The 27,546-nt window shown below is 40.1% G+C and overlaps 1 protein-coding gene across 2 annotated transcripts; it reads left to right on the top strand.

Moving 5' to 3' along the window:
• Positions 1 to 1,234: 1,234 nt before the first annotated feature.
• Positions 1,235 to 26,942, top strand: LOC121167795 (SH2 domain-containing protein 1A). 2 transcript variants are annotated; one of them, XM_040997422.1, is made up of 4 exons: positions 1,235 to 1,550; positions 19,890 to 19,953; positions 24,163 to 24,304; positions 25,278 to 26,942. In XM_040997422.1, exons 1-4 carry the CDS (start codon positions 1,414 to 1,416, stop codon positions 25,319 to 25,321), a joined length of 387 nt encoding a protein of 128 aa, XP_040853356.1. In that variant the 5' UTR covers positions 1,235 to 1,413; the 3' UTR covers positions 25,322 to 26,942. The 2 variants fall into 2 exon arrangements, with proteins under 2 accessions (XP_040853356.1, XP_040853355.1); XM_040997421.1 differs by having other exon boundaries at positions 1,239 to 1,550; positions 24,163 to 24,298; positions 25,281 to 26,942.
• Positions 26,943 to 27,546: the final 604 nt, after the last annotated feature.

A 27,546-nucleotide genomic window follows, 5' to 3' on the forward strand; every position in this document is an offset into this window, starting at 1 on the left:
ATTTATAGGAACGCGTCAGACTGGTGAGCTTCAGGCATTAAACAATGTCTGGTGAGGTTGGAGGAAGTTTTTGGGAAATATTACTTAGCATATTTTGAAATAGAATAAATGCTTTATTTCAGAGGTAGCTAAATATCAGTTGAGGAACAAACCATTTTCAAGAAATAACAAGTTACAACAAAAATTAGCAATACTGGTAAAATTATGTAAAACAAGTTTTATGGCTAAGATGCTGAAAGGTGAGTCCTCCATACTGGAGGACAAAGTCAAATCCACATAATGACAACCCAAGTCAATGATTTGTTCTCCTTTCTGAGGTCAATCAGATAGCAAAATCTGGACTTTCTTTGGGAATGCTGTTTTTTTTTTTAATTGATTTATTTCTATTGGAAGGGCAGATTCACAAAGAGAAGGAGAGATAGAAAGATCCTTCTACTGGTTAACTCCCCAAGTGGCTGAAATGCCCGAAATTCAACTGGTCCAAAGCCAGGGCCAGGAGCTTTTTCCAGGTCTCCCACGTAGGTGCAGGGTCCCAAGGCTTTGGCCTATCCTCAACTGTTTTCCCAGGTCACAGTAAGGGAGCTGGATGGGAAGTGGAACAGCCAGGATAAACCGTCTCCCATATGGGATCCCAGTACATGCAAGGTAAGGATTTAGCCACTAGGCAACTGCCCCCATCCCCCATTTTTTTTAAATCATCCACCTCTTAGGGCTCTTGGATATAGTATTAGAAAAAAAAATCAGTATTTACACAGAACCAGAGGGAATAACCAGAGGAAGTGAGGCAGAAGAAGAAATTTCCCAGAGTCCGTTGTTCACCTGCTTTTTTTGATTTTGCAGGAGCCTCACGGCCGTGGTTGATAGTAGTTGAATATGGACGGTACTGTTAGTTTCGGTGTTTTGGTCTCAGAGCTTTTAGCCCTTGCATTGTCTTCAGTAAATCTCTGCCCTGCAAGAAAAGTGCAAGTTGCCTTTATCATCAACTGCTTTGTAGACCAGGTAGGTGAAGTCATTTCTAGTGGCCTCATGGGGGGAAAATGCAAGGACAGAAGCATTACCAAGCATTCTTGCCTGTTTGTGAGAGTCTGCATTGGCGGTACAGCCCCAAACAGGCAAGGTCCTTTTTCCAAGGCTGCATGCTTCATAGGAGCCCTGGGCTTGGGTTGGATGGGGGACGGGGAACCACACCCAGTGGTGTGTTTGACAGAACCAAGCTGTCAAGTTGCTGAGCTGGTTTTAATTGAAGTGTGAGAAGGAGGTTTTTAGGCAGGTAGACAACATCCTGTTGTTCGGGTGCTTCTCTTTCTTTTTGCACATCTAGCTGAACTGGGAGTCAGGTGGCTGACTTGTGCCTGCCTGCAGTAGCTGTCATTACTCAAGTAGCATCTGCGACCTCAGCCTGCCCACGGGGCCATGGATGCCGTAGCTGTGTATCATGGCAAAATCAGCAGGGAGACCGGCGAGAAGCTCCTGCTTGCCACTGGGCTGGATGGCAGCTATTTGCTGAGGGACAGTGAGAGCGTCCCGGGCGTGTACTGCTTGTGTGTGCTGTGAGTACATTGTGGTGCTAGCAGCCCACCTGCAAATAGGACCTGGGCCTGTGCTGAGCATGGACAGTGGGCATGGGGATGGGGAGGGAGCAATTGGGCTGAGGTCAAGGTGGGCAGGTGTTCATTGGGATCTCTCCTACTCCATGGCCCGGAGGCTTCTACCTCAGGTCCCATGTTGGCCTAAGTGTCTCACTGGAGATTTCACTCCTTGGCTGCCACCTCCCAAGAAGGACCTTTGCTAGGGCATTTTGGGAGCCACTTCAGAACATATCCTTAAGGGTGGGGAACACATGGGCCAAAAACTTAACCTTTGCTGTGAGAACCGTGCTCCTGGCTTCTATTTTGACATTTAATTGAGGGTAGCAAGATACAGCTCTGGAATGGTGGGACAACCAGTGTTGGATCCCCCAACTCTGGAAGGTAGAAAAGGCTTTTCTTGACTCAGTTTTGAAGAGCCGTTCCAAAGCAAGAACATCAGATTCAGGGAGAAGAGGCTGACTAAGGGCAGAGTCCATTACTGTAAGAAGGCAGTGACCAGTTAGGTCAGGATGGTGGGAGGTGGGGGGAGAGTGAGTGTGTGTGAGTAAAACTGCTGCTCTGGCTCAGCTTTAGAGTTGTGGAGGGGGCAGGAGGTTTCAGAAACAAGACCCTCCTCGGTGAAAGCTGGGAGTGATGACAGCGGGAAAACACCGTTGTCATGATTCAGCTTTGCCTTTGTCTAAGCGCGTCTTGGTCTGAATGCCCCATTTTGAATCAGATGCACCTGCTTCTTTGTTCCAGGGCTTCTGAGGCACAGAGCTTTCAGAACTAAATTTGGTGCCAGTGAGGTGCTGGGCTTGTGGCTCTGACAAAAGAGTAACTCATTCCTTTGATTTTCTCATCTGTTTAATAGGATTCATTGTATTTCCTGCCTCATAGTACTGTGGTGATTCCATGCCATATATAATGCATGTAAAAAGTAATGCTGAAAATGACACATAGTAACTGTTTAGTGGAAATGAACTATTGGTATTACCATTATTAACACATGCTTTTGTTTTTAGGCGGTAACTTGGTAGTATTCCTGGGGGCATTTCCAAGGAAGAATCTAGCTCAAACATTGTCATCAATGGGATAAAATAACCCATGAAGACACCAGTATTCTACAGGTTTAAAAAATGTTCAAGTCTTATTAGTAGCAGTTTTCAGATTTTACCAAATACACTTATCAGGGCCCTGAAGGGAATGCACAGAAGCTATTGGATTTCTTGAGCTCGCAGCTCTATGTTTTCCTGATATTATTTTTTCTTGAGTAAAACCAGGAAAGGGCAATGAAAACTAGGATTCTTAGATACTCCTTTCTTTTTTAAATTAAACCTTCCTTCAAAATTTTAACTGATATGTTCATGTTGTATAAACGCATATGATAGCATGTATTTCAGTACATGCAATTTATCACATAATATTCAAATCAAGATACATAGGATAATCATCTTCAAACATTGGTTATTTCTTTACAAGTGGGCTGTTATCAAAAGAAGAGAGTGGAGTGAGTGGGAGGTTAAAGGGACTGCTTCAGGGAAACAAGCAAAAGGAGGTAATGCACTTCTTAACCCAGAGCGAAAGAAGGAAGGCCCAGGAGAAGCATGGGCAGGGGGCGGAAAGATCAAGGGATGGTATGTGGTAAGGTACAGCTAAAGCTTCACCCTTGCTGCTCTCCTGGATCATTCTGAAGCTCTCCAAGTATGCTTTCTGTTTAAGATTTTGGCCCTTAATGCTCCTTCTGCCAAAAATGAGATTTGCAGGTTTGTACAAATAACCCTTCCTTCAGAGAGCACTTCCGTGACAGCCCTAACCACTGTCCATGCCCTCTCCTGTTCCAGTTACATACTTTTTCTTCCAGGAGGTAGAAAGATCAGATATGCGAATGGTTACTTAATCTTACTGCTGGGCTCTTCTGAAAAAAAAAATGTGCTTCCATATGGGCAAGGAACATTGTCTCCAGTCCTAGCAATATAGCCTGGTACATGATAGACAGTCAGCAAATATTTCATAATTAAAAAATGAACTATAGAAGGAAATTCTGCTTTGTACTACAAAGAGCTTGATCTGATATGGGGAGGCCTTGAGGGAATTTAAATGAAGCCACTCAAATTTCTGCAGGCCTTAGTTTCCAGATTTGTAAAACAGGATCCATAATGCTTATATTGAGATTGCTGTAAGTGAAAACTCTAAAAGCGAAGGACAACTGGTGCCATTTGCCGATGTAGGCCAGAACTATACAAGGAATAAACTTAAACAGGTGGGAAATTTGATTGTCAGATATAATCATGTGGATTTTGGGACTCTTTGTTCTTCACGCAATCCTCCTCATAAAGTGACAGAGAATAGTCGGCACATTGGGTGTTCCTTACTGTGCCTGTTGAGTGGTATCTGGTGGCTTCCAAGTGTTGTGAGATCGTTCGGGTGATAGACATAAGGTCCTGCAGAGGGCAGACACACGTTCACTTTTGTCAACTCTTTTATGTATCTTTTTGAACCATGTGTTCCTCTTGATAAATATCAATATTTCATTCACTCTTTTTGATACTGCCACTGTAATTACTAAATCAAATTCTATTTTGAAATAAGCACTGTGTTCATTTTAAGCCAAAACACTTATGCAATAGATATGACAATGTAAATGGTATCCTGTCCTTCTGAAAAGCAAGGTATAGCTAACAAACATGCAGAGATGCCATGGCTTGCTCAGAATCGCCTCTTATTCTCTTTTTGTTTGTTCCCATTAACCAAGTAATGCATATTTGTAAAGGCTTATTTTGAAAGTAAGAAGTGGGTGGAGGAGGTGAGAGAAAGGGGTGTGTGTGTGTGTGTGTGTGTGTGTGTGTGTGTATTAGAGTAACAGAGAACCCTCTATCTGCTGTTCACTCCGCAGATGGTCATAACAGCTGGCACTGAACTAGGCCAAAGCCAGGAGCTAGGAATTTCATCCAAACCCTCCCATGTGGGTGGCAGGGGTCTAAACACTTGACCATATTCCACTACTTTTCCCAGGCATGTTGAAAGGGAGCTGGAATGGAAATGAAACAACTGGGCCACAAGCTGGTACTCATGTAGGATGTTGACATTAAGACAGAAGATTTATCTACTATACGAAAGCACCCAATTTTGTATTCTTTGATTTGTATTTATATTCTCTTTTATGTTTCTGTGATTAATAATTCAATATTGTGGCTGGAGTTGTGGCATAGTAAGCTAAACCTCTGCCTGTGGTGCTGGATCTTTTATGGGCACTGGTTTGTGTCCTGGCTGTTTCATGTCTGACCCAGTTCCTTGCTTATGACCTGGGAAAACAGAAGATGGTTCAAATGCTTGGGCCCCTACCCTGATGTGGGAGACAGAAGAAACTCCTGGCTTTGAATTGACCCAGCTCATATAATTTCCTCATTCATAAATGGGCTATTTGCATATTTTTGTCATCAAACTGTTTGGATTTTTCTATTATTCCTAGTATATTGTAAGTTTATCCACAAACTTATAAACTTAGTGTATTAATTGCAGATTTGTTGTGCTATCTTTTCTTAGCTTGCTGCTTGCCGGTACTTTTCTTGCTACGCAAGAGAGGAGGGAGGAGGGAGAGAAAATCTTCTATCTGCTGGCTCCTGGCTGAGGCTGGGACAAGTGCAAGCCAGGAGATAGGAATTCTATCCAGGATCTCCTATATGGATGCAGGGGCTCAAGTGATTGGGCATTTTCTGCTGTCTTCCTGGGAATATTAGCAGGGGGCTGGGTTAGAAAGTGACCATCCAAGTCTTTAACTGGCACTCCTATGTAGGATTATAAGCAGCAGCTGAGAGCACTATGCCCCAACTCCAACCTGCTGGAATTTTCTTTCTTTCTAAAAGATTTATTTTTATTGGAAAGGCAGATATGATTTATGGAGAGAAGAAGAGACAGAAAGCTCTTCCATCCACTGGTTTATTCCCCACTGGCCACAACGGCCAGAGCTGATCTGATCCAGGAGCCAGGATTTTCCTTCCGGTCTCCCACATGGGTGTAGGGGTTCAAGGACTTGAACCATCCTCTACTGCTTTCCCAGGCCAAAAGCAGAAAGCTGGATGGGAAGTGGAGTAGCTGGGACACAAACTGGAGACTGTATGGGATCCTGGCATGTGCAAGATGAGGATTTAGCCATTGAGTCATTGCACCAGGCCCAGGGATTTTATTTTCACATGCATAAAGGATCTGATGTGATTTGGCTTTCAGATAGATAGCAATTGTCCCCATATATTTATCCAGTAACTTTAATTCTTCATTGATTTCTTTTAGGCTTTTATTATATACTAAATTCTTCTATATAAGTTACTGTTTCTGGGATGTATTTTTGGCTCAATTTCTCTATTTTTGTATGAATAGCTCTATAGTACAATGATGTTTTGATACGTTTAAAAATCATTTGCTATTTTTTTGACTGTCTTAAATGGTTTAATGAGGTATGGGTTTCATGAATGTTGCTGGTGTTGATGCTGATGGTGCATGATGATGGTGCAGCTGGAAGGGATTGGGCCTTCCCCAGGCTGCACAGCAGGAATCAACCATGGTGTGGTCCTGGTAGCCCTTCTAAAGGCCACTATTCCTGTCGCCTGTGGATGTCAGCCCGTGCTTGTGGCCTGGTTTGGTGATTCGCTGGGTGCCAGAATTGCTTCTGACAGCTTTATGGAATGGATCAGTGAGGCAATTCTGACTACAGTAGTATCCAGCTCATTCCTTGGCAGCAGGTTGAAGGCTTTGTAAAAACTTCATTCAGCTGGTTAGCACTGTGATGGACAGGTTTGCCATAGGATGTAACCTTAGGAACTGAGTACTTGCGGCCACCACCATGCACATAAATCCCATATAGGATGACATAATCTTGCTTGGCCTCGTGCCCCAGTTTGCAGGCTTTACTGGACTGGATAGAGTGTAATGCCATGCAGAGCCCAGAGAGCTGGCAGTTATACCCACAGTGGACCCTGAGGAGAAAGCTTTTTCTACAGTTGCTGAATGTGCATGTGTGCGTTCATCTTGGCTTACTTCATGGCTGCCAGTAGACGGAAAGGCTATTTATTTACTCTTTTTACCTGCTGGTTCTTTGAAATGATATCTAGAATAATTTGGTTAAGCCATTGAGGTGGCGTTAAATGAATAAATGCTATCTTTAAAGAATTTGACATTGTTTTCTAAAAATGTGTCTCCATTTATGATTAGTTACGTCTATCAACAGTTTTGTAGTTTTCTTCCTGGAGATCTTACACATTTAAATTTATCTCTACTTCTTTTGTCTGTTGGTTTTTGTTTTTATCATAGGTGAAGTCTGTTTCCGCTATATTTTGTGTCATGAAGGAAACCTATTGATTTCATGTACTTTTTGTGGATTCACCCAGTCTACTTAATGCCTTTTAAAACACGCAAATAGCTATTGTTTTTACTTTATTCCCTTTGATTTTCTAAATATATCATTTGTTTTCTGTGAGATACATATATGATCTCATATCTCTCCCTGATTTGCCCTTAATGTACATAGCCTTTGGGCAAGTCCTGTCTATTGGGATTGTTTCATAATGATAAGAAAACTGATTTAAAATATCTGAAATGATTAGCTTGACAAAATTAGTTTATTTCTATAATTAGCTCCTTCTGTACATATCTGCTTTTGTTTGCAGCTTGTCTGTTGGAAGATTTGGAAGACATGCTGATTATAATTCTTTAGCCTCAGGGATATGTAATAAGTCATTTGACATATATGTCTTCAGAGAGAAACGTGATTATCTTTTTTCCCTTGTAAGCTTAAAGGGTGACTGAGAATTAAGTGCTCTTTGAATTGGGATGGAGAAATGGGGGAGTAGCAGTGACAAAATCAAATTCCTGTTTGTCAGTTGTGAGAGAGGAGACTAGTATGGCAAAGCACTTGGAATTATAGCTTAATTTTATTTTCTGAGAAGTTACAACTTAACATTCAGTTTAGAAAGGAAAATATTTAGTCATTTGAAAGGCCAAGAAACAAGGAGGGACAGAGAGTGACAGCAAGAGGTATTTTTGATCTGCTGGTTCACTTCCCAAATGGCCACAATAGCCAGGACCTGGTTACTGGCTAAAGGCAGAAACTCCATGCAGACCTCCTGCGTGGGTGGCTTGACTCCAGTGCTTGGGCATTTCCCATTGCTTTCTCAGGCACACTAGTAGGGAGCTTGGTTCAGAAGTAGAGCAGACAGGATTTGAACCACTTCTCTGACATGGGTTGCAGCACCTTAAGTAGTGGCTTTACCCGCTGGGTTGCAATGCCAGTCCACACTTAGGTTTTGAATTTCATTTTTGAGTTCAGTGGCACAGTGTTTATGTCATGACCATTTTATTATCAATTATTTCATATTTTCTACATAGAATCTATTAATGGCAGAATGAGCCTGATGGATTGATGCTGTCACTTGTAAACCATAATATGGATGATTTGAACTCAAATCAAACATGTGCTGTGTTCAACGATGTAAAAGCGAAATCACCCTATTCTTAGGTGAATTGAAGAAGGAGTCCATCCAAGTTGATGTCGCCTAATTTCTTCTCCTCACCTCCCCCTCCTTCAGTAGAAGTCTCTAGCCTGCTCTCCAAGCAGATTCCCTCTGTTTGGGAAATTGTGCCTTTAGTATTGCCTTGAAGATAAGTTTGTTACTTTATTCCCTGAAATTATGAGGAATTCTTAGAAACTTCATGGAATATGTGTATTATGATGACGATATATTTTTCAAATTTTTGTAGCCAAGTAAGCTTAATTTTTAATTAAATTTCTTTTTAAAATGCATTTAAAAGGCAGAGTTAGGTAGAGTGGTCATCTGTCCATGCTGGTTCACTGCCAAATACCTGCAGTAGCTGGGGTTGGGCCAGTCCAATGCTAGGAGCCAGGAGTTTCCTCTGAGTCTCCCGTGTGGGTAGAGGGACACAAATACTTGCACCATCCTCCACTGCTTTCAGAGGCGTATTTAGCAGGGAACTGGATTGGAAGAGGAGCAGCTGAGACTTGAACAGGTGTTTGTATAGGATACTGATGCTCCAGATAATGGCTTAACTCACTACACCACAGTGAGTTCTATTATGTTGAAGATTTATTGATTAGATCTGGCATGATGGCTCAATTGGCCAATCTTCCAGCTCCAAGCACCAGGATTTCATATGGGTGCCAGTTTTTGTCCAGGCTGCCTCACTTCCCACCCAGCTCTCTGCTTGTGGACTAGGGAAGCAGTTCACAATGGCCCAAGCACCCATGTGAGAGACCCAGAGGAAGCTTCTGACACTTGTCTTCATATTAGCTCAGCTCTGGCTACTGGGCCACTTGAGGAATGAACCAGCAGATGAAAGACTTTTCTTTCTCTCTCTCCTTTTTTCTGTAGATCTGCCTTTCCAATAAAAAGATATTAAAATAAAAAGGATTTATTGATAAGAAGAGTTACAGAGAGTGGAGAGGAGGGAGGGAGGAATAGAGAGAGCGAGCAAGTGAGCTTGCATCTACTGTTTCACTCTCCAGATGGTGGCAACTGAAGAGGCCAGACCAGTATCCAGGATTTTCTTTTGGGTCTCCCATGTAGGTGCATGGGCCCAAGGATTTGGCTTGCTTCTGCTGCTTTTCCCAGCACATCAGCAGGGAGCTGGATTAGAAGTGGAGCAGCTGGGACTCTAGCCAGCCTTCATGTGATACTAGCATTGCACGTGGTAGTTCAACTTGGTATGATGCAATATGGCCTTAATTCCATTTTCAATTAAGGTTTTGAAATTCTTGTGTAACAGAGTCAACATACAACATGGGTTAAGGTCCCAGTATCTTCCAACTTAGCTGTTTACCTTGGGTATATCACTGAAATGTAGGTTTCTTTTTTTAAGACTTATTATTTATTTTTATTACAAAGTCAGGAGAGACAGAGAGGAGATCTTCCATCTGATGATTCACTCCCCAAGTGAATATAACAGCCAGTGCGCCGATCTGAAGCCAGGAGCCAGGAACCTCCTCCAGGTCTTCCACACGGGTGCAGGGTCCAAAGGCTTTGGGCCATCTTCTACTGCTTTCCCAGGCCACAGCAGGGAGCTGAATGGGAAGTGGGGCTGCCAAGATTAGAACTGGGGCCCATATGGGATCCTGGCGCATTCAAGGCGAGGACTTTAGCTGCTAGGCCACCGCACCGGGTCCCGAAATGTAGGTTTCTTATCTGTAAAATGGCAGACAGGATTTAATAACAGTATCTTACCTCAGTTGTTTGGGAATTATTAAATGAGTTAGTATATATAACATTATCATGTAATATGCATTTATTAATAAAAAAATCTATTGAAGGCTGGCATTGTGGCACAGTGGGTTGAGCTGACACTAATAACTCCAGCACCAAATATGGATGTTAATTCATGTCCCAGTTATTCTGCTTTTGATCAGTTACCTGCTAGCATGCCTGGGAAAGCAACAGTAGGTGGCTCAAGTGTTTGGGCTTGTGTACTAACATGGGAAAGTTCAGTGAAGTTCCTGGTACCTGACTTCAGCCTGCCCCAATCCTGGCTGTTGAGGCCATTTTAGGAAATTAACCAGTGAATGCTTTCCCCCTCGGTTTCCCTTTCCCTCTCAGCTGCCACTTTGTGTTTCAGATAAGTGAGTCATTTTTTTTTTTAAATCTATAAGTAATGATAATTTAAAGTTAGATCCTATGTGTGGGTAAATAAAACTTCATGTGGCACTTCAGGGAAAGAACAATATATTTATTGTCAAGACTCATCAAAAGCAGTATTATCTAGTGTTATCAGACTTGAACTTCGGTGGTTTTTGACTGCTCCCAAAATTCAGATTGTCTTTTTAATGAGAGCTTTATTTAAAAAGCAGAGTTATACATAGATGGAGAAAGGAGAGGGGTAGTGGAAGGGAGAGACAGAGATCTCCCGTTTACTGGCTTACTCCCCAAGTGGCTGTAATAGCTGGGACTAGGCTGAGGCAAACCAGGAACCCAGAGCTCCATCCAGATCTCCCATGTGGGCCACAGAGGTCCAAGTAATTGGGCTAACTGTTGCTGCTATTGCATGCACGCATTAGCAGGAGGTTGCATCAGCAGTGGAGTAATGAGGACATGAATCTGGTGCTCATATAAGATTCTAGGATCAGAGGTGGTAGCTTAACCTGAAGCACAATGACATTGGTCCTCAGATTGACTTTTAAAGAATGAAGTTTGGGGCCTGGCACAATGGATTGGTGGCTAAACACTCACCTTGCAAGTGCTGAGATCCCATACGGGTGCTAGTTTGTGTCCCGGCTACTCCACTTCCCATCCAGCTCCCTGCTTGTGGCCTGGGAAAGCAGTAGAGGATGGCCCAAAGCCTCCTCTTCCTTGTGGCACAAACATCCTACATGTGTGCTAGTTCATCTCCTGGATCCTCCATTTTCAATCCAGCTCCCTGCTTGTGGCCGGGGAAAGCAGTTGAGGACAGCCCAAAGCCTTGGGAACCTGTACCCATGTGGGAGACCTGGAAGAAGCTCCTGGCTCCTAGCTTCTGATTGGCTGTTGTGGCAATTTGGGGAGTGAACCAGTGGATGGATACAGTTCTCTATCTTTTCTTCTCTGGAAAATCTGCCTTTCAAATGGAAATGTTTTTTAAAAAAAACTTTTAAAGAAGAGTGAAGTTTGTAGTTATGACTCTGTAGGTTACTATTCTTCTGAAGTATTAATGAAAGAAGCAGGCACATTATAATGGTGTCTTGAACTTTGCACATTGTATTAGTTTATATAGACATAGTAGGCAGGGACACAACTTACTGTATTTGCAGTGTCATGAGGAAGTCAGATCTAGTCAAATTGTTATATGTTGAAGTGGTATAAAGAAGGTATTGATGTGGTTTTGTCAGTTTGAAATCAAGATCTGCCCCCAACACTGACCCATTCAGAGGTTGCTTTCTTTTTGTTCAGTTATTTTTTTTAAATTGTTTTTATTTATTTGAAAGCCAGTGTTATGGGGGGAGTGAGTAGGAGATCTATTTGCTCTTTCACTCCCCAGTGGCTGCAATGCCTGGGACTGTATCTAACTGAAACCAGGAGCCAGAAGCTTCCTCTGGGTCACCCATGTGGGTGTAGGGACCCAAACACTTCAGCCATATTTCTCAGCTTTCCAGGTACAATAGTGGGGAGTTGAATTGGAATTGGATCGGCCTGGACTCACATTGGTGCCCATTTTGGATGCTGGCATTTGTAGGTGGTGGCCTAAGCTGCTGTGCCACAATGTGGGTCCATCTTTTTTATTTCTAACTCAAGCATTTCTTAAAGTAATAGGGTCAGTTTTTAATGAAAGAAAGACAAAACTTGAGGGCCTGCTTATGGCATAGAAAGCTAATCCACCACCTGCTAGCGCTATGATCCCATTTGTGTGCTAGTTTGTATCCCAACTGCTCTACTTCCCATCCAGCTCACTGGTTGTGACCTGAGAAAGCAGTGGAGGATGCACCTGTGTGGGAGACCTGAAAGAAGGTCCTGGCTTCTGGCTTTGGATGGCTCAGCTCTGGCCAGTGCAGCCATTTGGAGAGTGAAATAGCGCATAGAATAACTTTTTCTCTGCTTGCCCTCTCTCTGCAAAACCTGCCTTTCAAATAAAAATAAATCTTAAGTGAATTACAACATTTTATGCTATTTATTATAAGAGATAGAGGGAGACATAGATCTCCATCAGTTGATTACCGTTCTAAATGCCCACAATGCCTGGAGTGGGCCAGGCCCATACCAGGAGCTAGGAACTGAATCTGGGCTTCTTGTGTAAATAGTAGGAATCCTGCTTCATTGAACTGGCTGTCTCAGGGTGTGCATTAACATAAAGTTGCAATTGGGAGCAGGAAATGTGACTTGCCTTAAAGGACTCCCATGTGAAACGTAGGCATCTTAACTGTAGGCCATAAGCCCACCCTACAACAAAGACACATTTTAACATCAGCAGAGAGCAAAGAAGCTCACCATTTGTAGTGCTAACATACATATGCAGGTTAGAAAAGCAAATTAATGAAAACAATAAAATTCTATGCTTCTATACATATTGGTTTCTTATTTTTTCTGTGATAAATTTAAAAGTTCTAGTTTTTTAATTAGGAGAAAAAAGTTTTAATAGAGCAAAAGAGAAAATCATCCTTTTTTAAAGATTTATTTATTTTTATTAGAAAGGCACATTTACAGAGGAAGGACAGAAAGATCTTTCATTCACTGTTTTAATTTCCCAAATGGCTACAATGGCCAGAGCTAAGCTGATTCAAAGCCAGTAGCCAGGAGCTTCTTCTGGGTCTCCCATGTGGGTACAGGGTCCCAACGACTTGGGCTGTCCTCAACTGCTTTCCCAGGCCACGAGCAGGGAGCTGCACTGGAAGTGAAGCACCCAGGACATGAACTGGCAGCCATATGGGATGTTGGTGCTTGAAGGTTGAGGATCAGCCTGTTGGGACACAGTGCTGGCCCCAATCATACTGTCTAAGTTTATATTAATAGAGAGGTAGAGGAAAGATAATCATGAGATAATATTACAATTTAAAAACATGTTTGTGATTTGCTCAGGTGAGTGGGCAAAACCCAAATTTTAATTCTTCATAACATGTTATTAGTCACATAGATTTATAAGGAAAGTTCATGTGCAATAATGTGTTTGTTTAAATTCTAGTTTGCATACATGTGAGAAAGATAACATCAAATAGTTGTTATCAATAGGGTGTCTCTTGGTGTCTGCTGTTTACACAACTATCATTCAATGTCAACACAGCCTGTATTTTTTGGAAAACGTGAAACTCTACTGCCTTCAACTTTTGTGTAATTTTAGAAAGTCATTTTGAGAGACAGGGACAGAGGTAGAGTCCATTCTCATTCATTGGTTTACTCCACAAATACCCATAGGCAGAGGTTGAGCTGGAAGCCAGATCTCCCTTGTGGAAAGAACAAAACCCAGTTAACACCAGCACCACTGACTCCCAGGGACTGCCCTGATTGGAAACTGATCAGGAGCTGGGGCCAGGAGTCTCTCTGATGTGGGTTGAAGGCATCTTAGCTGCTGGGCTAAATGTCCATTCCCTAGTGCAATTTTGAGCTGTTATAGGTTTCTCCCACCATAATTGATTGTTATATTTTAAAATTGAAAGGAAGGATTGAACATATTTATTGTGTATATGATGTTTTGAAGTTTGTACATGTTGTGGAGTGGCCAAATTAAACTAATTAACATGTGTCACTTCAAATATGTAACTGCTTGTGATGAGAACATATATTCTCTAAGCTGTTTTCAAGAATACATTGCTATTATTACTGTCCCTTTATTGAGCAACAGATCTCTTTTAAAAAGTTTTATTTATGTGAAAAGCAAAGTGACAGAAAAAGAGGCAGAGATCATTCAGTCTGCTGGTTCACTCCCGCAATGACAGGTGCTGAATCAGGTTGAAGCCAGGAGACTGGAATTCCATCTGGATCTCCCACATGGTAACAGGGGCCCACACACTTCTGGTGCCTTCCCAGGCACACTAGCCAGGAGCTTCGTTGCAATTTAAGCAACCAGGACTCGAGTCAGCACTCTGGTTAACTTGTGCCACAATACTGGTACCACAATAGATCTTTTTTTAAAAAATTATCTTTGGTTTTTACTGAAATTCAGAGTTATAGAGGGAGATATTTTATCTGCTGGTTGACTTCCCAAATGAGTATAATAGCTGAAACTGGGCCAATCCAAAGCCAAGAGCTCCTTCTGGGTCTCTGACATTGGGGGCAGAAGCCTAAAGATTTGCTCTGCTGCTTTCCCAGATCATTAACAGGAAGTTGGATCAGGAGAGGAGCAGCCAGGACTACAACTGGCACCCATATGGGATGCCAGCATCACAGGTGGAAGCTTATGTTGGTACAGCACAACACTGACCCCCCTATAATAGACATTTTAAAGGTATTCCTCTCATCTAACTGTAATTGTATCACCTTTGACCAACATATCCCACTTGCTGTCTTCATCCCATCACAGCTCTTCATAGGTACCATTCTGTTCTCTGCTCTTATGAGTTCAGCCTTTTCCTATTCCCTGTGTAGGTGAGATCATGTGATGTTTGTTTTCCTGTGCCTGGCTTATCTCACTATAACATGTTTCCTCTAGGTTCATCTATATTACACAAATGGCTAACCTTATTTTTATAGGCTAAGTCATATTTGACCATGTATATGTATATATATGTGTGTGTGTATATATATATATATATATATGATGATATAGATATATATCACATGTTGAATCTATTCATCCACTTGTGGATACTCTCTTCTGGAGTGAGGCATAAGAGCCTGCCTTTTTCACAAACCCCTTCGTGATCTTAATGCCATTACGCTGGGAACACACCCTGTACTCTTTCAGAGCTCTTCTCTCCATGCCGTATTATGCTGAGAGTTGACTATCAGGGAATCCTGGGTGGGGTACTTCAGCAAATTGAAATGAAAGACATGAACTGATATTTTGATTGAAGAAGAAAATACTTTTGCTCATTCAGAAATTTAAGGGATTTTTTGGGGTGGGGGAAGGAAATTGTTACTATTAGATGAGTCAATCTCGAGAGGTTTCCTGTGCCATTGACACCACCAGCTTGTTCAGAGTGTGATGGAGGTAGAACCTTTGAAGTGGTATTCGGGTTCCTGCTGCTTAACTGAAAGTAAGATAAGATCACATTCGTTAGGAAACAATTTTCAAACCAGATTCATTTATTTTGACTAAATGAAGCTGGTGATAGTAGGAGATGGATTCATTGCAGTTTTTGGAGGCTCACCACCTTAGAAAGTAGAGAATGGGTTGCTTACCGTTTTGTTGTGGTGTTACTGGAATTTAAAATTCCTTTTCACATTACCCTTAATAACACTGAGTTTCTGCAGTTAATTACTTCCCACAAGGAAAATGGAACTAAGGGCCTAGATATTTCCCGCTTTCATCACCATTGTGTTGTGTGGATTTAACGAAGTCACTTAAGTCTTTAATTCCAGTTCTCATGGAGTACTTACGAAAACCTGTGGACTTTCAGATAGCTCTTAATTGTTTGAAAAACAAGTTTTTTTTTTTTACATTCTATGCTTGTCTGGTTTATTATATGTAGACATATATAAAGTCATAGTTCACATGTCATAAAAATTCTGGCAAATGCTTATACCCAAAATGTGATTCTGCCAGCAGTCTAGTTGAACTTTGGTTCAGGGTCAAAATTCAAATGAACCCAGTTAGAGTACTTCATTTTTTCCCCTTTATTATCCAGATAATCAATATGGATGTTTATTGATTAAGGATACAACAATGTATTTCATATATTAAAAAACTTCTAGAGGGATGGGGTAAATATTCAGCATTCAAACATGACACTCCATTTGTAATCATCTCTTCAATTTAAACATAGTCATTTTAACGGACCTCATAACCAAATATCTCTGTTGACCAAATGTATGTCCAAGAATAGCAGTGAAAAAATGTGCCAAGTAAAATCATGCTGATTTAGATTCAAAACTTGAAATAATGCAGCATAAAGCTCATGTTTTTGTGATGTAAAAGCTCATTAGGCAAAGTAACTAGCATTACCATATGTGACAGAATATGATAGAAAATACAGTAGCTGGATCCCAGAGTCAAGTAAGCCTGATTTAAACATATCTTTGTTGCTAGTCTGACTTTGGTTACTTTTTTTTTTGTGACTCATTTAAAAGAAAGAGAGATCTTTGATCCACTGGTTCACTGCCCAAATGGCTCCAACAATCAGCACTGGTCCCGGCTGAAGCCAGAGAATTCTGGGTTTCCTGTATGGGTGCTGGCGACATCTGCTGCTTTCCCAGGCATATTAGCAGGAAACTAGATGGGAATTGGAGCAACCTAGCACCCGAATGGGATACTGCTATTGCAGGTTTCATCTTTGCTTGCTGTGCTACAGTGCCAACCCTGTTGAACTTCTAAAATCTAAGGTCCTTCATGTATAGAATGAATTTCACAGCATAAAGCTCTTGGGATTTTTGTGGGCTCGGAAGGAGACAACTTATGTGTTGGGGAATGAATTTGGTTCACTCCTCAAAATTCGTAAGCTTAAACCTTTATTCTGTGTGTGTTTGGGAATAAAACTTGGAGGAGATAGTTGAGATGAAGTGACCTCATAAGTGGATGTAATCTGACAGGATTGGTGACTGTTTGAGAAGAAAAAGCTCACATGTGTGACGCAAAGGTTATGTGAGCCTGGAGCCCGGAAGTGACTGCCTTCAAGTCCGGGGAAGAGACCTCTGAAGGAACTCTATCTCGGCAGAGTTAGAACTCTATCTCCCAACTTAACCTTGGGCTTCTCAGATTCTAAAACTGTGAGAAACATGTGTCTGTTGTCAAAGCCACCTGGTCTATGGTACTTTGTTGTGACTGAGTAATCTCATTTTGGTACTAAGAAGTAGGGTACGTTGATAAACACCTCAAAATGTGGAAACAGCTTTGGCACTTGATAATGGCTTCGCTGAAAGAGTTTTGCAGTGCATACTACTAGAAAGCCTAGTTTGCTTTGAACAAAATGTTGGTAGAACTGTGGATGCTGAAGTTCGTTCTGGTAAGATCTATGGAAATGAGGATCTTTTATTGGAAACTGGAAGAAAGGCGATTCTTGTTATAAAGTGGCAAAAAACTTGTCTGCAAAGAACTTGTCTGCACTGTATTTTGCGAGAGATTTGTAAACAATGAGCCTGGATATTTAAATGAAGAGATTTTCTTTTTTTTCAAGATTTACTTACTTGTTCCAATGGGAAAATTAGGAGGCGATTTTTCCTTCTACTGGCTCACTCCCCACAGAGCTGCAGTGGAAAGGATTGGGCAGGCTGAAGCCTAGAGTCTGGAATTCCATCTGGCGATAGGGGCCCAAGTACTTGGGCCATTTTCTACTGCTTTCCCAGGTGCATTAATGGATAGCTGGATCAGAAGTGTAGCAGCCTGGACTTGAATTGTTATTCATATGAAAGGCTAGTATCATAGGTGGCAGCTTAACTTGCTGTGCTACCCTGTTGGACCCAAATGAAGAAATTTCTAAGCAAAATGTCAAAGGAATCACTTGGTTCCTCCTGAATGTTTGTAGTAAAACATGAAAGGAGGTACATGATTTAAAGAACGAATTGGTAAGCAAAAAAGAACCAGAGCTAAAAGATTTATGAAATTCTCAACCTGATCATATTGCGCAAAACAGAAAACTTGTTCTAGAAAGAATACTAAGTGTATGTGGTATTATCAACTCTATCATCTCGAGAATATTACCCATGGTATCAACCAGTCACCTCAGCAGATGTTCGGAATCGAATTTTGGGGGCTGGTGTGGTGGCATATCAGGCTAATTCTTTACATGCAAGCTCCAACATCCTATGGGGTGCCCATTTGTGTCTCAGCTGTTCCACTTTCCCATCCAGCTCTCTGTTGCCTTGGAAAGCAGTGGAGGATGGTCCAAACCTTGGGACCATGCACCCACATGGGAGACCTGAAGGATTCCCTTGGCTCCCAGCTTTGGGTTGGCTTAGCTCTGACAGATGCAGGCATTTGTGGAGTGAATCAGCAGCTCTAAGACCTCTTCCTCTGTTCTCTCCTTCTCTCTCCATAAAAATATGCCTTTCAAATAAAAAGAAATGCTATATTTTTAAAGAATAGAGTTTCAACCAATAACTCAAGGTATTTTCAGGTTGAACCAAAGAAAATGAATTTGATACAGAGATCTTGTTGCAAACATGCCTCATCCTCCAAGAATGGTCCCAAGTCAATTTACAAATCGTAAGGATGGCTGCTACCCCCAGCACAAACCCAGAGTGCTTAGGCCCAGGTGACAAACCTGCTTCTACAGAGGCAAATGGTGGGACTAACATCCAACAGCGCTGCATGAGTTTGACCATCCATCTGCCACAGTGGCAGGACTGTCTTGCAGAGTTATAGACGTAGCGTTCCCACCCAGTTGTCCTAGAAGGCAGAACATTGAGTCAAAGCGTATTCTGAAGCCTGAAGAGCTAAGAAGATTCACCTTGTTGGTTTTGGGGCTTGCTTGGGATCTGTCACATCTTAATTCCTATTCATTTCTCCTTTTTGGAAAGAGGAGGTCTGTTTTAGGACTGTCCTGTCATTTTTGTTTCAAGGTAAGTGATACCTCAAGCCCTAGGCCTATCATCTTTGATTAAATCATAGTTAAGTGAGACTGGGTGCTTCTAATTTGGGGGTTAATGCCAGAATAAATTAAATCTTTTGGGGGCTGTTGAGGTGGAATGAATGTGTTTGACATATGAGAAGAACATGGATATTTTGGCAGGCTGGGGGCAGTATGTTAGCGGCAGTATTGTGTCCTTATAAAATATTTTAAAACTCCTATCCCCAGTGTGACTGTTAGTTGGAGATGAGATCTTTTGGTGGTAAATTAGGTTAAATGAAATCACAAAGGTGGGACACTGATCAGATAGGATTGGTGGCCTTTTAAGAAAAAAAGGCACAAGTGCACACGTGAGAGAGACACAAGTGGCAGGGGAGAGGGAAATGTCTCACGCATGCTGCGAGGAAAAGCTGAAGCCAGTTTTCCTGCCACCCCAGTACTGTGAGCAAATATATTTTTGTTGTTTGAGCCACGCGGTCTGTGATATTTTGTTATGGCAGCTGAGCAGACTAACTGAGCATGCAAAGCTCCTGGCATGTAGTAGAAATCAATTATATAGATATGCAGTATGCATGCAAACTGAGTAATGAGAGCTAGTGTTTACCCCAGTTAAAAGGATGAGAAGCTGCTTTCAAGTGCTTTGGCAGCACTCCTTTTTAATTTAAATGACTATTCCTACTGTATTACATTATGGAGTATACATAACTGCATACTATAGTGGTAGGATGATATGGACATTCTTACAATAGTTTTGCAATGCTAACATTACTTTAAAATAATATTAATGTATGGGACCCGATAGTACCTTATACCAGTGAAAAGTTTTACTTGAAAACTCTGTTTTACACTCTGTAAAAACTGTTTAGCAATTCAGGGTTTTTTTTTTTTTAATCAATTTCAACAAGTCTCCAGTTTATTTCTGTCTAAATGATTCTCTCTACAGATCCTTAAGGCTATGGGTTCCGACATTAAAGAAAATGCAAAGATAAAGAAGGCTTATCAGAGATTGTGGTCAGGTATAATATGCAAACCAGTTAGACTTAATGGATTTTTACTTCCTATGAAAGCAGTGGTGCTATGTATGTATACAGTCTTACTTATATGTAGCAGTTATGGATAATAGTAAGCTGAAATTCAGAACTTCCGTTATTCTTTTGGAATTTTTTTAGTAATGAAAATCTATTTTTCCACAGGTATCAAGGTTACATTTATACATACCGTGTGGCCCAGACAGAAACAGGTTCTTGGAGTGCCGAGGTATAGTTCTTTTCTTTATTTTTGCTTCTGTGGGTATCAGGGAGGTGTTTGAATCTTAGGTTGGTTTTATAAAAATAGTCATATGTTACCAAAGCGTTACTCATATTTAGACCATTAAGTATCCAATTGAAACTTATTCGTGGATCATTAGGAAGCTTTCGAGAATCTGGGCCCCAGTCCTATGCAGGCATCACTGCATTGTGTAAAGTGGCTTTGGTGGAAAGCTCAAAATGCTAAAGGAGAGTGTCAAACTTTAAGTGCCTATGTGAAACTCTAGAAAGCGTATCAGAAATAGGTAAATAATCAAATCAGCGCTTGTTCATTGACTAGTTCATTAACTAGTCAGTCAGTAAGTGGAAGAACATGTACTTTGTTGTCAGGTTGGTGTGAGTTTTGGGATGCTCCGTCTTTGTCCTTGATCTTCCCTATGGCTTTGGACAAATACTTGGGGGAAGTAGTGCCTTTGTCTGTAATTTGAACCTATGGCTCATTGCTTACTCACAGGGCTCATGTTTAGAAAGAAATGAGATGATGCCACTCACAAAGCTCTTAGCCATATGGCCTGGTACAGAATGAGTCCTCAACAATGTGACTTAATTGGTATCAAGTTCTGAGTTAGTTGATGCAGGTCAAAAAAAGGGACTGTTTTTCCAAACATTAGGGTAACTGATGATATTCGGTGCTCAGATAAGGGGACTAGAGAGCTGGACTGTATAGAAGCCTACTGTTCTCCTACTTGAAGGGTTTGAGACTACATTGGGGCCTGCCGGGGGAGAAGTAGATAAGTGGGTGTGGTTTTTCCTATCTGCCTTAGTTTCTGTCTCAGTTCTGTTTTAGTTCTGCTTGTAAATTGGAAGGTCTGAATAAGATTTCATTGGCGGAGGGTGGGGGGAGGGGATGTTCTTATGGCTTTGAAAACATTTGAAAGCTATTGGGATATTTCAAGGACTGTCTCGAGTTAATCCATTTCCGTGGACCTTGATAGTACAGCATATCACATTCTAGGGCTCATAGAGGCTTCTCCAACTGGAGGTTTGAAACATATGCTTTCTCTGATTTTTGCATATTTATAACAGTTTTTCTTTATATAGCATTACTTTCTTATAAGCTTTTGAACACAAGTGCTAGTTTCAACCTCTATTCATAACTCAATCACTCTACACATTTAAGAAACTCTAACATCTAGACCTAAAAAAAAATTCAGAATAATATGTAGGTCTTCATCAATAAATTGGAATGCATGATGACAGACTATAAACATTTTGAATTAAGGCAAGTTTTTAAACACATTGCTTTATTTCAGGATAACTAATATGAAACATTAAAGGAGCAATGCTTTTTCAAATTCAAATGTACCTTTTAAAGTTCTTTTTCAATGCAGAGATGATTATGAAATTAAAGTTATGAGGAAAAGTTTTGTGTAACACACAAACACACATTTTATATGATTTGATCATAAATAAGCCTTTTCCCTAGAGAAGTATCCTTCAGCTGCCAGAGTAGTCTTTCTGGAAATAATTTTTAGGACTTTAATATGATTTGGTTGCATGCTTGTGATTCTGTTACAGAGGAGAGAGCTTATTGCACATAAATGCCCCCTCATGCCCTTGTCCAATGTAATCTTATTTATACAATAATACTGTTATCAACTGCACCAAGAGAGCAGCAGATTGGCATGGATTGTTCCCAAAGAGAGGACAGTTTAAAATGTTTTTAATTGTAGAAAACGCATATCACATTTTATTTTCCTACCACATGGGTTGTCTTAAGTTTTGCTAAAATGAATGTTAAACTAATGTGTATTTTCAGAGCTCATACCACCTGACCAGACGAGATTTCTCTAGAGCATATTGATAACCAGCTGTGATCTAAAACTTGTTACCAAGGATAACTAGGAGGAGTCAGTGTGAGAAATGTGCAAACTTGAACAACAGCAAAGTTCAGGGACAGGACCATAGCTGTCAGTGGTATCGTTCTTGGAATAAACACATTTTCAACATTGGATAAGTGATAGATAATTTTACTAGGGTTTTGGAAGAACTTTAGAGATTGTCACACTGCAAAGAGAAATCACGACAGCAGCTTATGCTGAACATCCAGGAATGCTGAGCTTTGTGTTGAAATTCAATATTGGATTCATTGATGAAGGGCACACACTTTGTATACTTTTAGTTTCGGATAGACTTTTTGGTTAGATTATTGCCTAGTGCATTAACTTACCTTGTATGGCTTGAGTTAAAATTTTTACTAAATTATAAAAGAACTATGTTAACAATCTTTTTTAATGTGTGCATTGGTTTTACATTGTATATTAAAGGCACCAGCTGCTCCTTATTGATTCAACTGACAACAATTTTTTTGTTTTTCTTTTGGTTGTTGTTGTTTTTTCTCTTTTTGGTATTTGATTGTTCTAAGTAATTTTACTTAATACCCCAAGTAAGTTTAGTCAGTCATCTGCCAGTGATAGTTTGTATGCCAAATTCGAATTATTTCTATAGAGCTAGAGCTATTGTTCCTCTGTTAGTGTGGGTTATCAAGACTTAACTGCACATCAGTACCCATAAAAATGATTCTTCTCTTGATAAAAGATTTTTACAAGCTACAAGGGCAGTCAAAAGATGCGTGGTGTGCCATATTTCCATACTGGGTTCTCTTGTCTGTGACTTTAGCTTCACTGTTAGCTCAGTGTTAATCTGAAAGGCAAGAGTCTGGGTTTTGAGATCTCAGTTCTGCCTATCTTTGTCTGCATGACCTTGGGAAAGCTGATTAACTTCTTTGTATTTACATTTCCTCATCTGTCAACTGGGAATAATTGAATCAGCCAGTGTCTGCCAGTTTGTAAGGAAATAGAGGCTGGAAACTAAAAGTGCTTTAAGGAAGTTGCAATACATTGGACTACATTTGCAATCTGGAAATTCTATCTTGAAAGCAATGAATTGTTTTTGCCTCTGAAAGAATGGCTATGTTGTTTTGGATGAAGTCTCAATGGCATTTTAGGCTGGGGTTTCGATCACTGAGGAGTCTGGTGGGAGAGTGTTACACATCGACTATGAGCATATAGACAATGTATCAGGGCTAAAAAGAACTTCGAAAGTTTTGCACAGAATAATTAACCCAGTGTTAGACAAGATCAAGAGTTGTTATGGAGAGTTTGCCATCTCCAATAATTACTGGCTGACAGAAGTTTGCATCCTGACCTTCATGGTTTCTCATTAGATATAAAATAATAAACAGCTTCCTCCTCAAAAATCTTCCAGATGGAAAAGTTGAAAAACATCTTTGTCAAAAAACAAAACAAAATAAAAACTAGCCATTGTTGAATTGCTCATAGCAATGATATTTTGTTTCCTGTGAAATGACAGTTTGGAGCTAATGCCTTGGTTTATAAGATTTACAGGAAATAGTTGTTGATTTCAGGCACTGTCTTTGCAAGAGCTCTGATGTCAGGGAAGGAACACATTTTAATAGTTGCCTACAAATACTCTTCTAAGAGAAACAAACAAATAAATGTGACCTTCTAAAGTCTTCTATTCTCATGTCATGGCAAAAGCAACTGTCAGTGCTGTGCTGATGGAGAGAGCCATTTTGGGGAGGATAAGGATGTTTCCCAAGGATGAAACAATTTTGTGAAAAGGATAAAGCAAGGCATATTGTGATATTAAAGAGTAAGAGGACTAACTGATTACACACGGTTTTAATTTCCTGCATAGTATTTTATATTGTGCAGTGATACCAGGGAGAATGGGCTATAGGTTTGTTTTTGTTTTGGTAAGAGGTGGTTCCTTAGAGGTTTTTTTTTTTTTTCTCTTATTAATGAACTATAGTATTTGTGTTTTTTTCTGTGTTTCACTGCATTCCTTCCATTGGTGAATTCATTGTGGGTAATGGCCTGTATACCCTTAGAGGTTTGGAATGTATGATGGGTAGCAGGCAGGAAGAGCTGGGTGATGAGCAAGAGCTTGTGCAAACTAATACCACCCTCGGGAGAGCTTAAATGACAGCTCATTAACTCCTCTTGCAGGGAAGTTCAGCCAACCAAAGCAAACTCTTCTGGAATGTTGTTTTTCCTTCTTTCTTATGTTTTCAAATATTTGAACAAGTGACATAAATGGTACCTTTTTATGCCCTCTACCCCCTTGCAAATATGATAGGCCTTTTCATATCTATATGGAGGTAGATAAATAATTGGCTTGGTCTTTTATTTTTCAGACAGCACCTGGGGTACATAAAAGATTTTTCCGGAAAATAAAAAATCTTATTTCAGCATTTCAGAAGCCAGATCAAGGCATTGTAATACCACTGCAATATCCAGTTGAGAAGAAGTCCTCGGCTAGAAGTACACAAGGTACTGCAGAGCTGGCTTCCATTATTCTTTGGCAGAGTTTGGAAGCTCAAGGTTATGAATTCACCTATTTATAATAGGTGAACTGTTAGCAGTTCTGCAAGAAAGATGCAATGAGAAAGTTGATGTGCCTGGAAGATCGCATGAGATGTGGCTATGTGCTACATCATGCTATATCATAAACTTTAAATAAACTTTTCAGCATGCTATACCATAAACTTTAAATACAGCTGTGCAAAAATGCCAATGACTCCAGGAGCCCACACATTTTAATCCCTATTGTTTCATTCTGTTCTCCTTAGCTTCTTTTTGTAGGTATGCCAGTCTTATTTCACTCCACTAATTCAGACACAAAATCAATTTGAAAGGTGGGACAGTTCTTTACCTTTGCCTTGTAAACCATTTCCTGATCCCACCTCCCGCTTCAGGGATATAAAGGCTAATGTTACTTGGTCTGTTTGATTGTGGTGTCTGAAATGGTGCTCCTTGGATTAATGAAATTTTATTGTGATAAAGAAAATTTCATTAGTGGCCTTTATTATTCCACTGGCACAAATTGTTATAATTCCTGAGCAAAGCTATCCTGACTTATGTGTCAGGCTAAAATGACTGTGTACCTGCCAGTGTCTGCAACAATCTGAAATGTAAATGTATTCCATTATGGAAAGGGGCAAATTGTTTGGAAAAAGAGGATATGCATTGATTGAAGCCATAAATATTTATGATAAAATGAATTGTTATATCTTTTTTTTTTTGAGCAGGGATTCAAGTATCAACTGTTAAACTCAAGTGATTAATTAATGCTTAGCCTTAATAATGGAAATAGAAATAGGATTCTAATTTACAAGTTGGCTTCTTGTTCTTTTCTGGACAATATTCCATCCTTCTTTAGACAGGGAAATTTGGTTATAAGTTTGTATTAGCTTATTGTGTGAATACTTTGCAAGTTTATCTTTTTCTTAACTTTTGTTATTTATTTATTTAGGAAGAAGAGAAGATCCTGATGTATGCCTGAAAGCACCATGAAGAAAAAGAAAACACCTTGTTCTTTATTTTCAGTAATTTAAATATATGTGAAGTCTTGTAGTGGGCTATAAATGCATTTCTAAAACTGTCATAGTCCTCTAGTGGAAGCATGGAGCCTAATATTAAAGCTGAGATGGGCTTTGTAGATAATGAAGAGCTTTGAAATGAGGATGGGGAGAAAAATAATTCCCGAGGTTATATTCAGTTATTGTATTTCCAAATGGGAAACAATTTAAAGCACAATGAATGCTTTATAAAACACTGACATCAATTCTTGCCAAATATGAATAAAAATAATCCTCAGATTTTGTCCAAAGCACCATTGTTAGTGAAATATTATTTGAGATTTAACTGATTTCAAATTATTTTGCTTGATTGTATTAGAGGGATGTTGGTTGGTAACCTTCACCTTTATCATGTGTAGTTCTTCACTAGCTGTGGCATCATAGGCTCTTTGGGGATCCATGAAGCTGTGTACTGTGTGCTAAAACAAGAACTAGATTAAGGGTATAGCATTTGTTTCATTCTGAAAGCCAGATTCTTGCCTAGTATTCTCATGTTGGACAGTAATCTGCAAACTAATCTAGAGTTTAAAATCCCACAGTTAAAAAATATGCTCTGAATATTGACTGTATTTGATGCAACAGGATCTGAAATTGCAAGTCTGATGAAGTATGTTTTGTGTTTTCATTCGCCCCTGCGCCATTTGTGTCCACTTTGTGTAAAACCTCATTGAAAGGGAATTGTCAGGAGCTGCCGGTCTTCAGGAAATGATTTGGAAGCAAGCTTATGATTGCATGAACTTGTTAACAATTCCAGGCTATTGAAACCTAAGTGAGAATCAGAATTTTATGTAGCATTCTTATTTACATTTGTACTTTCATGAGTTGTGTGATGGATTTTATGTCAGGTTGCTTCAAGGCTCAAACGGTTGATTTACCCAACAAACCTAAGAGGATATTGGGGATTGGAGAGGTAAAAGCACACGATCCCTAACCTCAGATGGTTCATTGTCTAGTTGCACAAGAAAACAATAATATTAAAGGTTGATGGGTACATGGTAATTGAGGTTTCCCCATGTGTAGGTAGATCTGTCTTTAGAGGCAGAATGAATCGATACCCACTGGTTTGTGGTCGACAAGAAAAGGTTCATTTTGTTGTGAACTAATAAATTGGGATTCCAGATTACACAAGAGTGTTGGTGAGCTTGATTACTAATGATGAACTGCTGGGAGACAGAATTACTCCTGATGCTGCATCAAGATCTGATTTCTGAGCATTGAACATGGATGTTGTGGGAGCAAAAGCAGAGGGCAGTCACAACAAGGTATTGGGTGTGGTTTCCTATTTCCTGAAGTTAAGAGCATCACTTTAACTTGTAAAGGATTCTAGAAAGCCTGTTTTTAAGACAAATTGCATATGTTTCATATTTCTTAAGTTATTTGAAACTTGAGTTTAAATTATAAAGTGTGTGATTTTCACTCTCTTGAATGTGTCTGTCTGGATTAATTCTCAACCCATGAATCATGCATGCATGTTCCTTCATGAGAATGCTTTTTGGAAAAACGATCTGGATTTATTAATGATCTTTCACATTGTAATAAATTGTTTGAAAGCTTTACTTACCCAATTTGTCTTAAAATGCTGCTTTTGAAAACATGGAGACAGGCTATTAATAAACAAAGCATTGATGAAGGTCATCTTACTGATCTTATTGAATAAATTCCCTAGAAAGGTAAGTGCTTTTCAGATTCGGCTATTGTCAAATTTGCCAGTTGATGAACCCACCCTGTCCGTTTTCTTTGGTCAGCCTTTTATTCATCACTTCTTTTTTTTTTTTTCTACTTTCTCTCTCTCCCAACATGCACATCTTGCTATTTCCCAGTACATAATAACTTGCACCTTTGCAGAAAGGTCATATCCGTGCCATATCTAAAATAGTGCCATGTTAATGTATATCTGTAAGATGCTGAGTCAAGGTAGAAAAAAAAGCGCATATATTTCCAAGCTTACATCTCTCTTTGGAAAGAAAAAAAAAAGTATGTCAGCAGGCCCACAAGGAATATGACAGCTTATCAAATACTTGTTCATTCCCTCTGAAATTTGCTCTTAAGAGATAAGGTCAGTGGGGACAAGCTTAGGTAATTGTCTGTTTGCCTGTTACAGGCAGGGGACCTTTATGGTAGTGCATAGAATCAGTCTCCAGAGAATGCCTTTGATTAAGT

The sequence above is a fragment of the Ochotona curzoniae genome, unplaced genomic scaffold, assembly GCF_017591425.1.
Source record: "Ochotona curzoniae isolate NIBS_2020 unplaced genomic scaffold, NIBS_Ocur_1.0 patch427, whole genome shotgun sequence".
Classification (NCBI taxonomy): domain Eukaryota; kingdom Metazoa; phylum Chordata; class Mammalia; order Lagomorpha; family Ochotonidae; genus Ochotona; species Ochotona curzoniae.

Bases quoted from the DNA above. Each gene is read 5' to 3' on its own strand.
- LOC121167795 (XM_040997422.1), top strand. From the start codon at position 1,414: ATGGATGCCGTAGCTGTGTATCATGGCAAAATCAGCAGGGAGACCGGC. The intron at 1,551-19,889 runs GTGAGTACATTG...ATTTTTCCACAG, and splicing joins GTGTACTGCTTGTGTGTGCT to GTATCAAGGTTACATTTATA. The intron at 19,954-24,162 runs GTATAGTTCTTT...TTTATTTTTCAG, and splicing joins CAGGTTCTTGGAGTGCCGAG to ACAGCACCTGGGGTACATAA.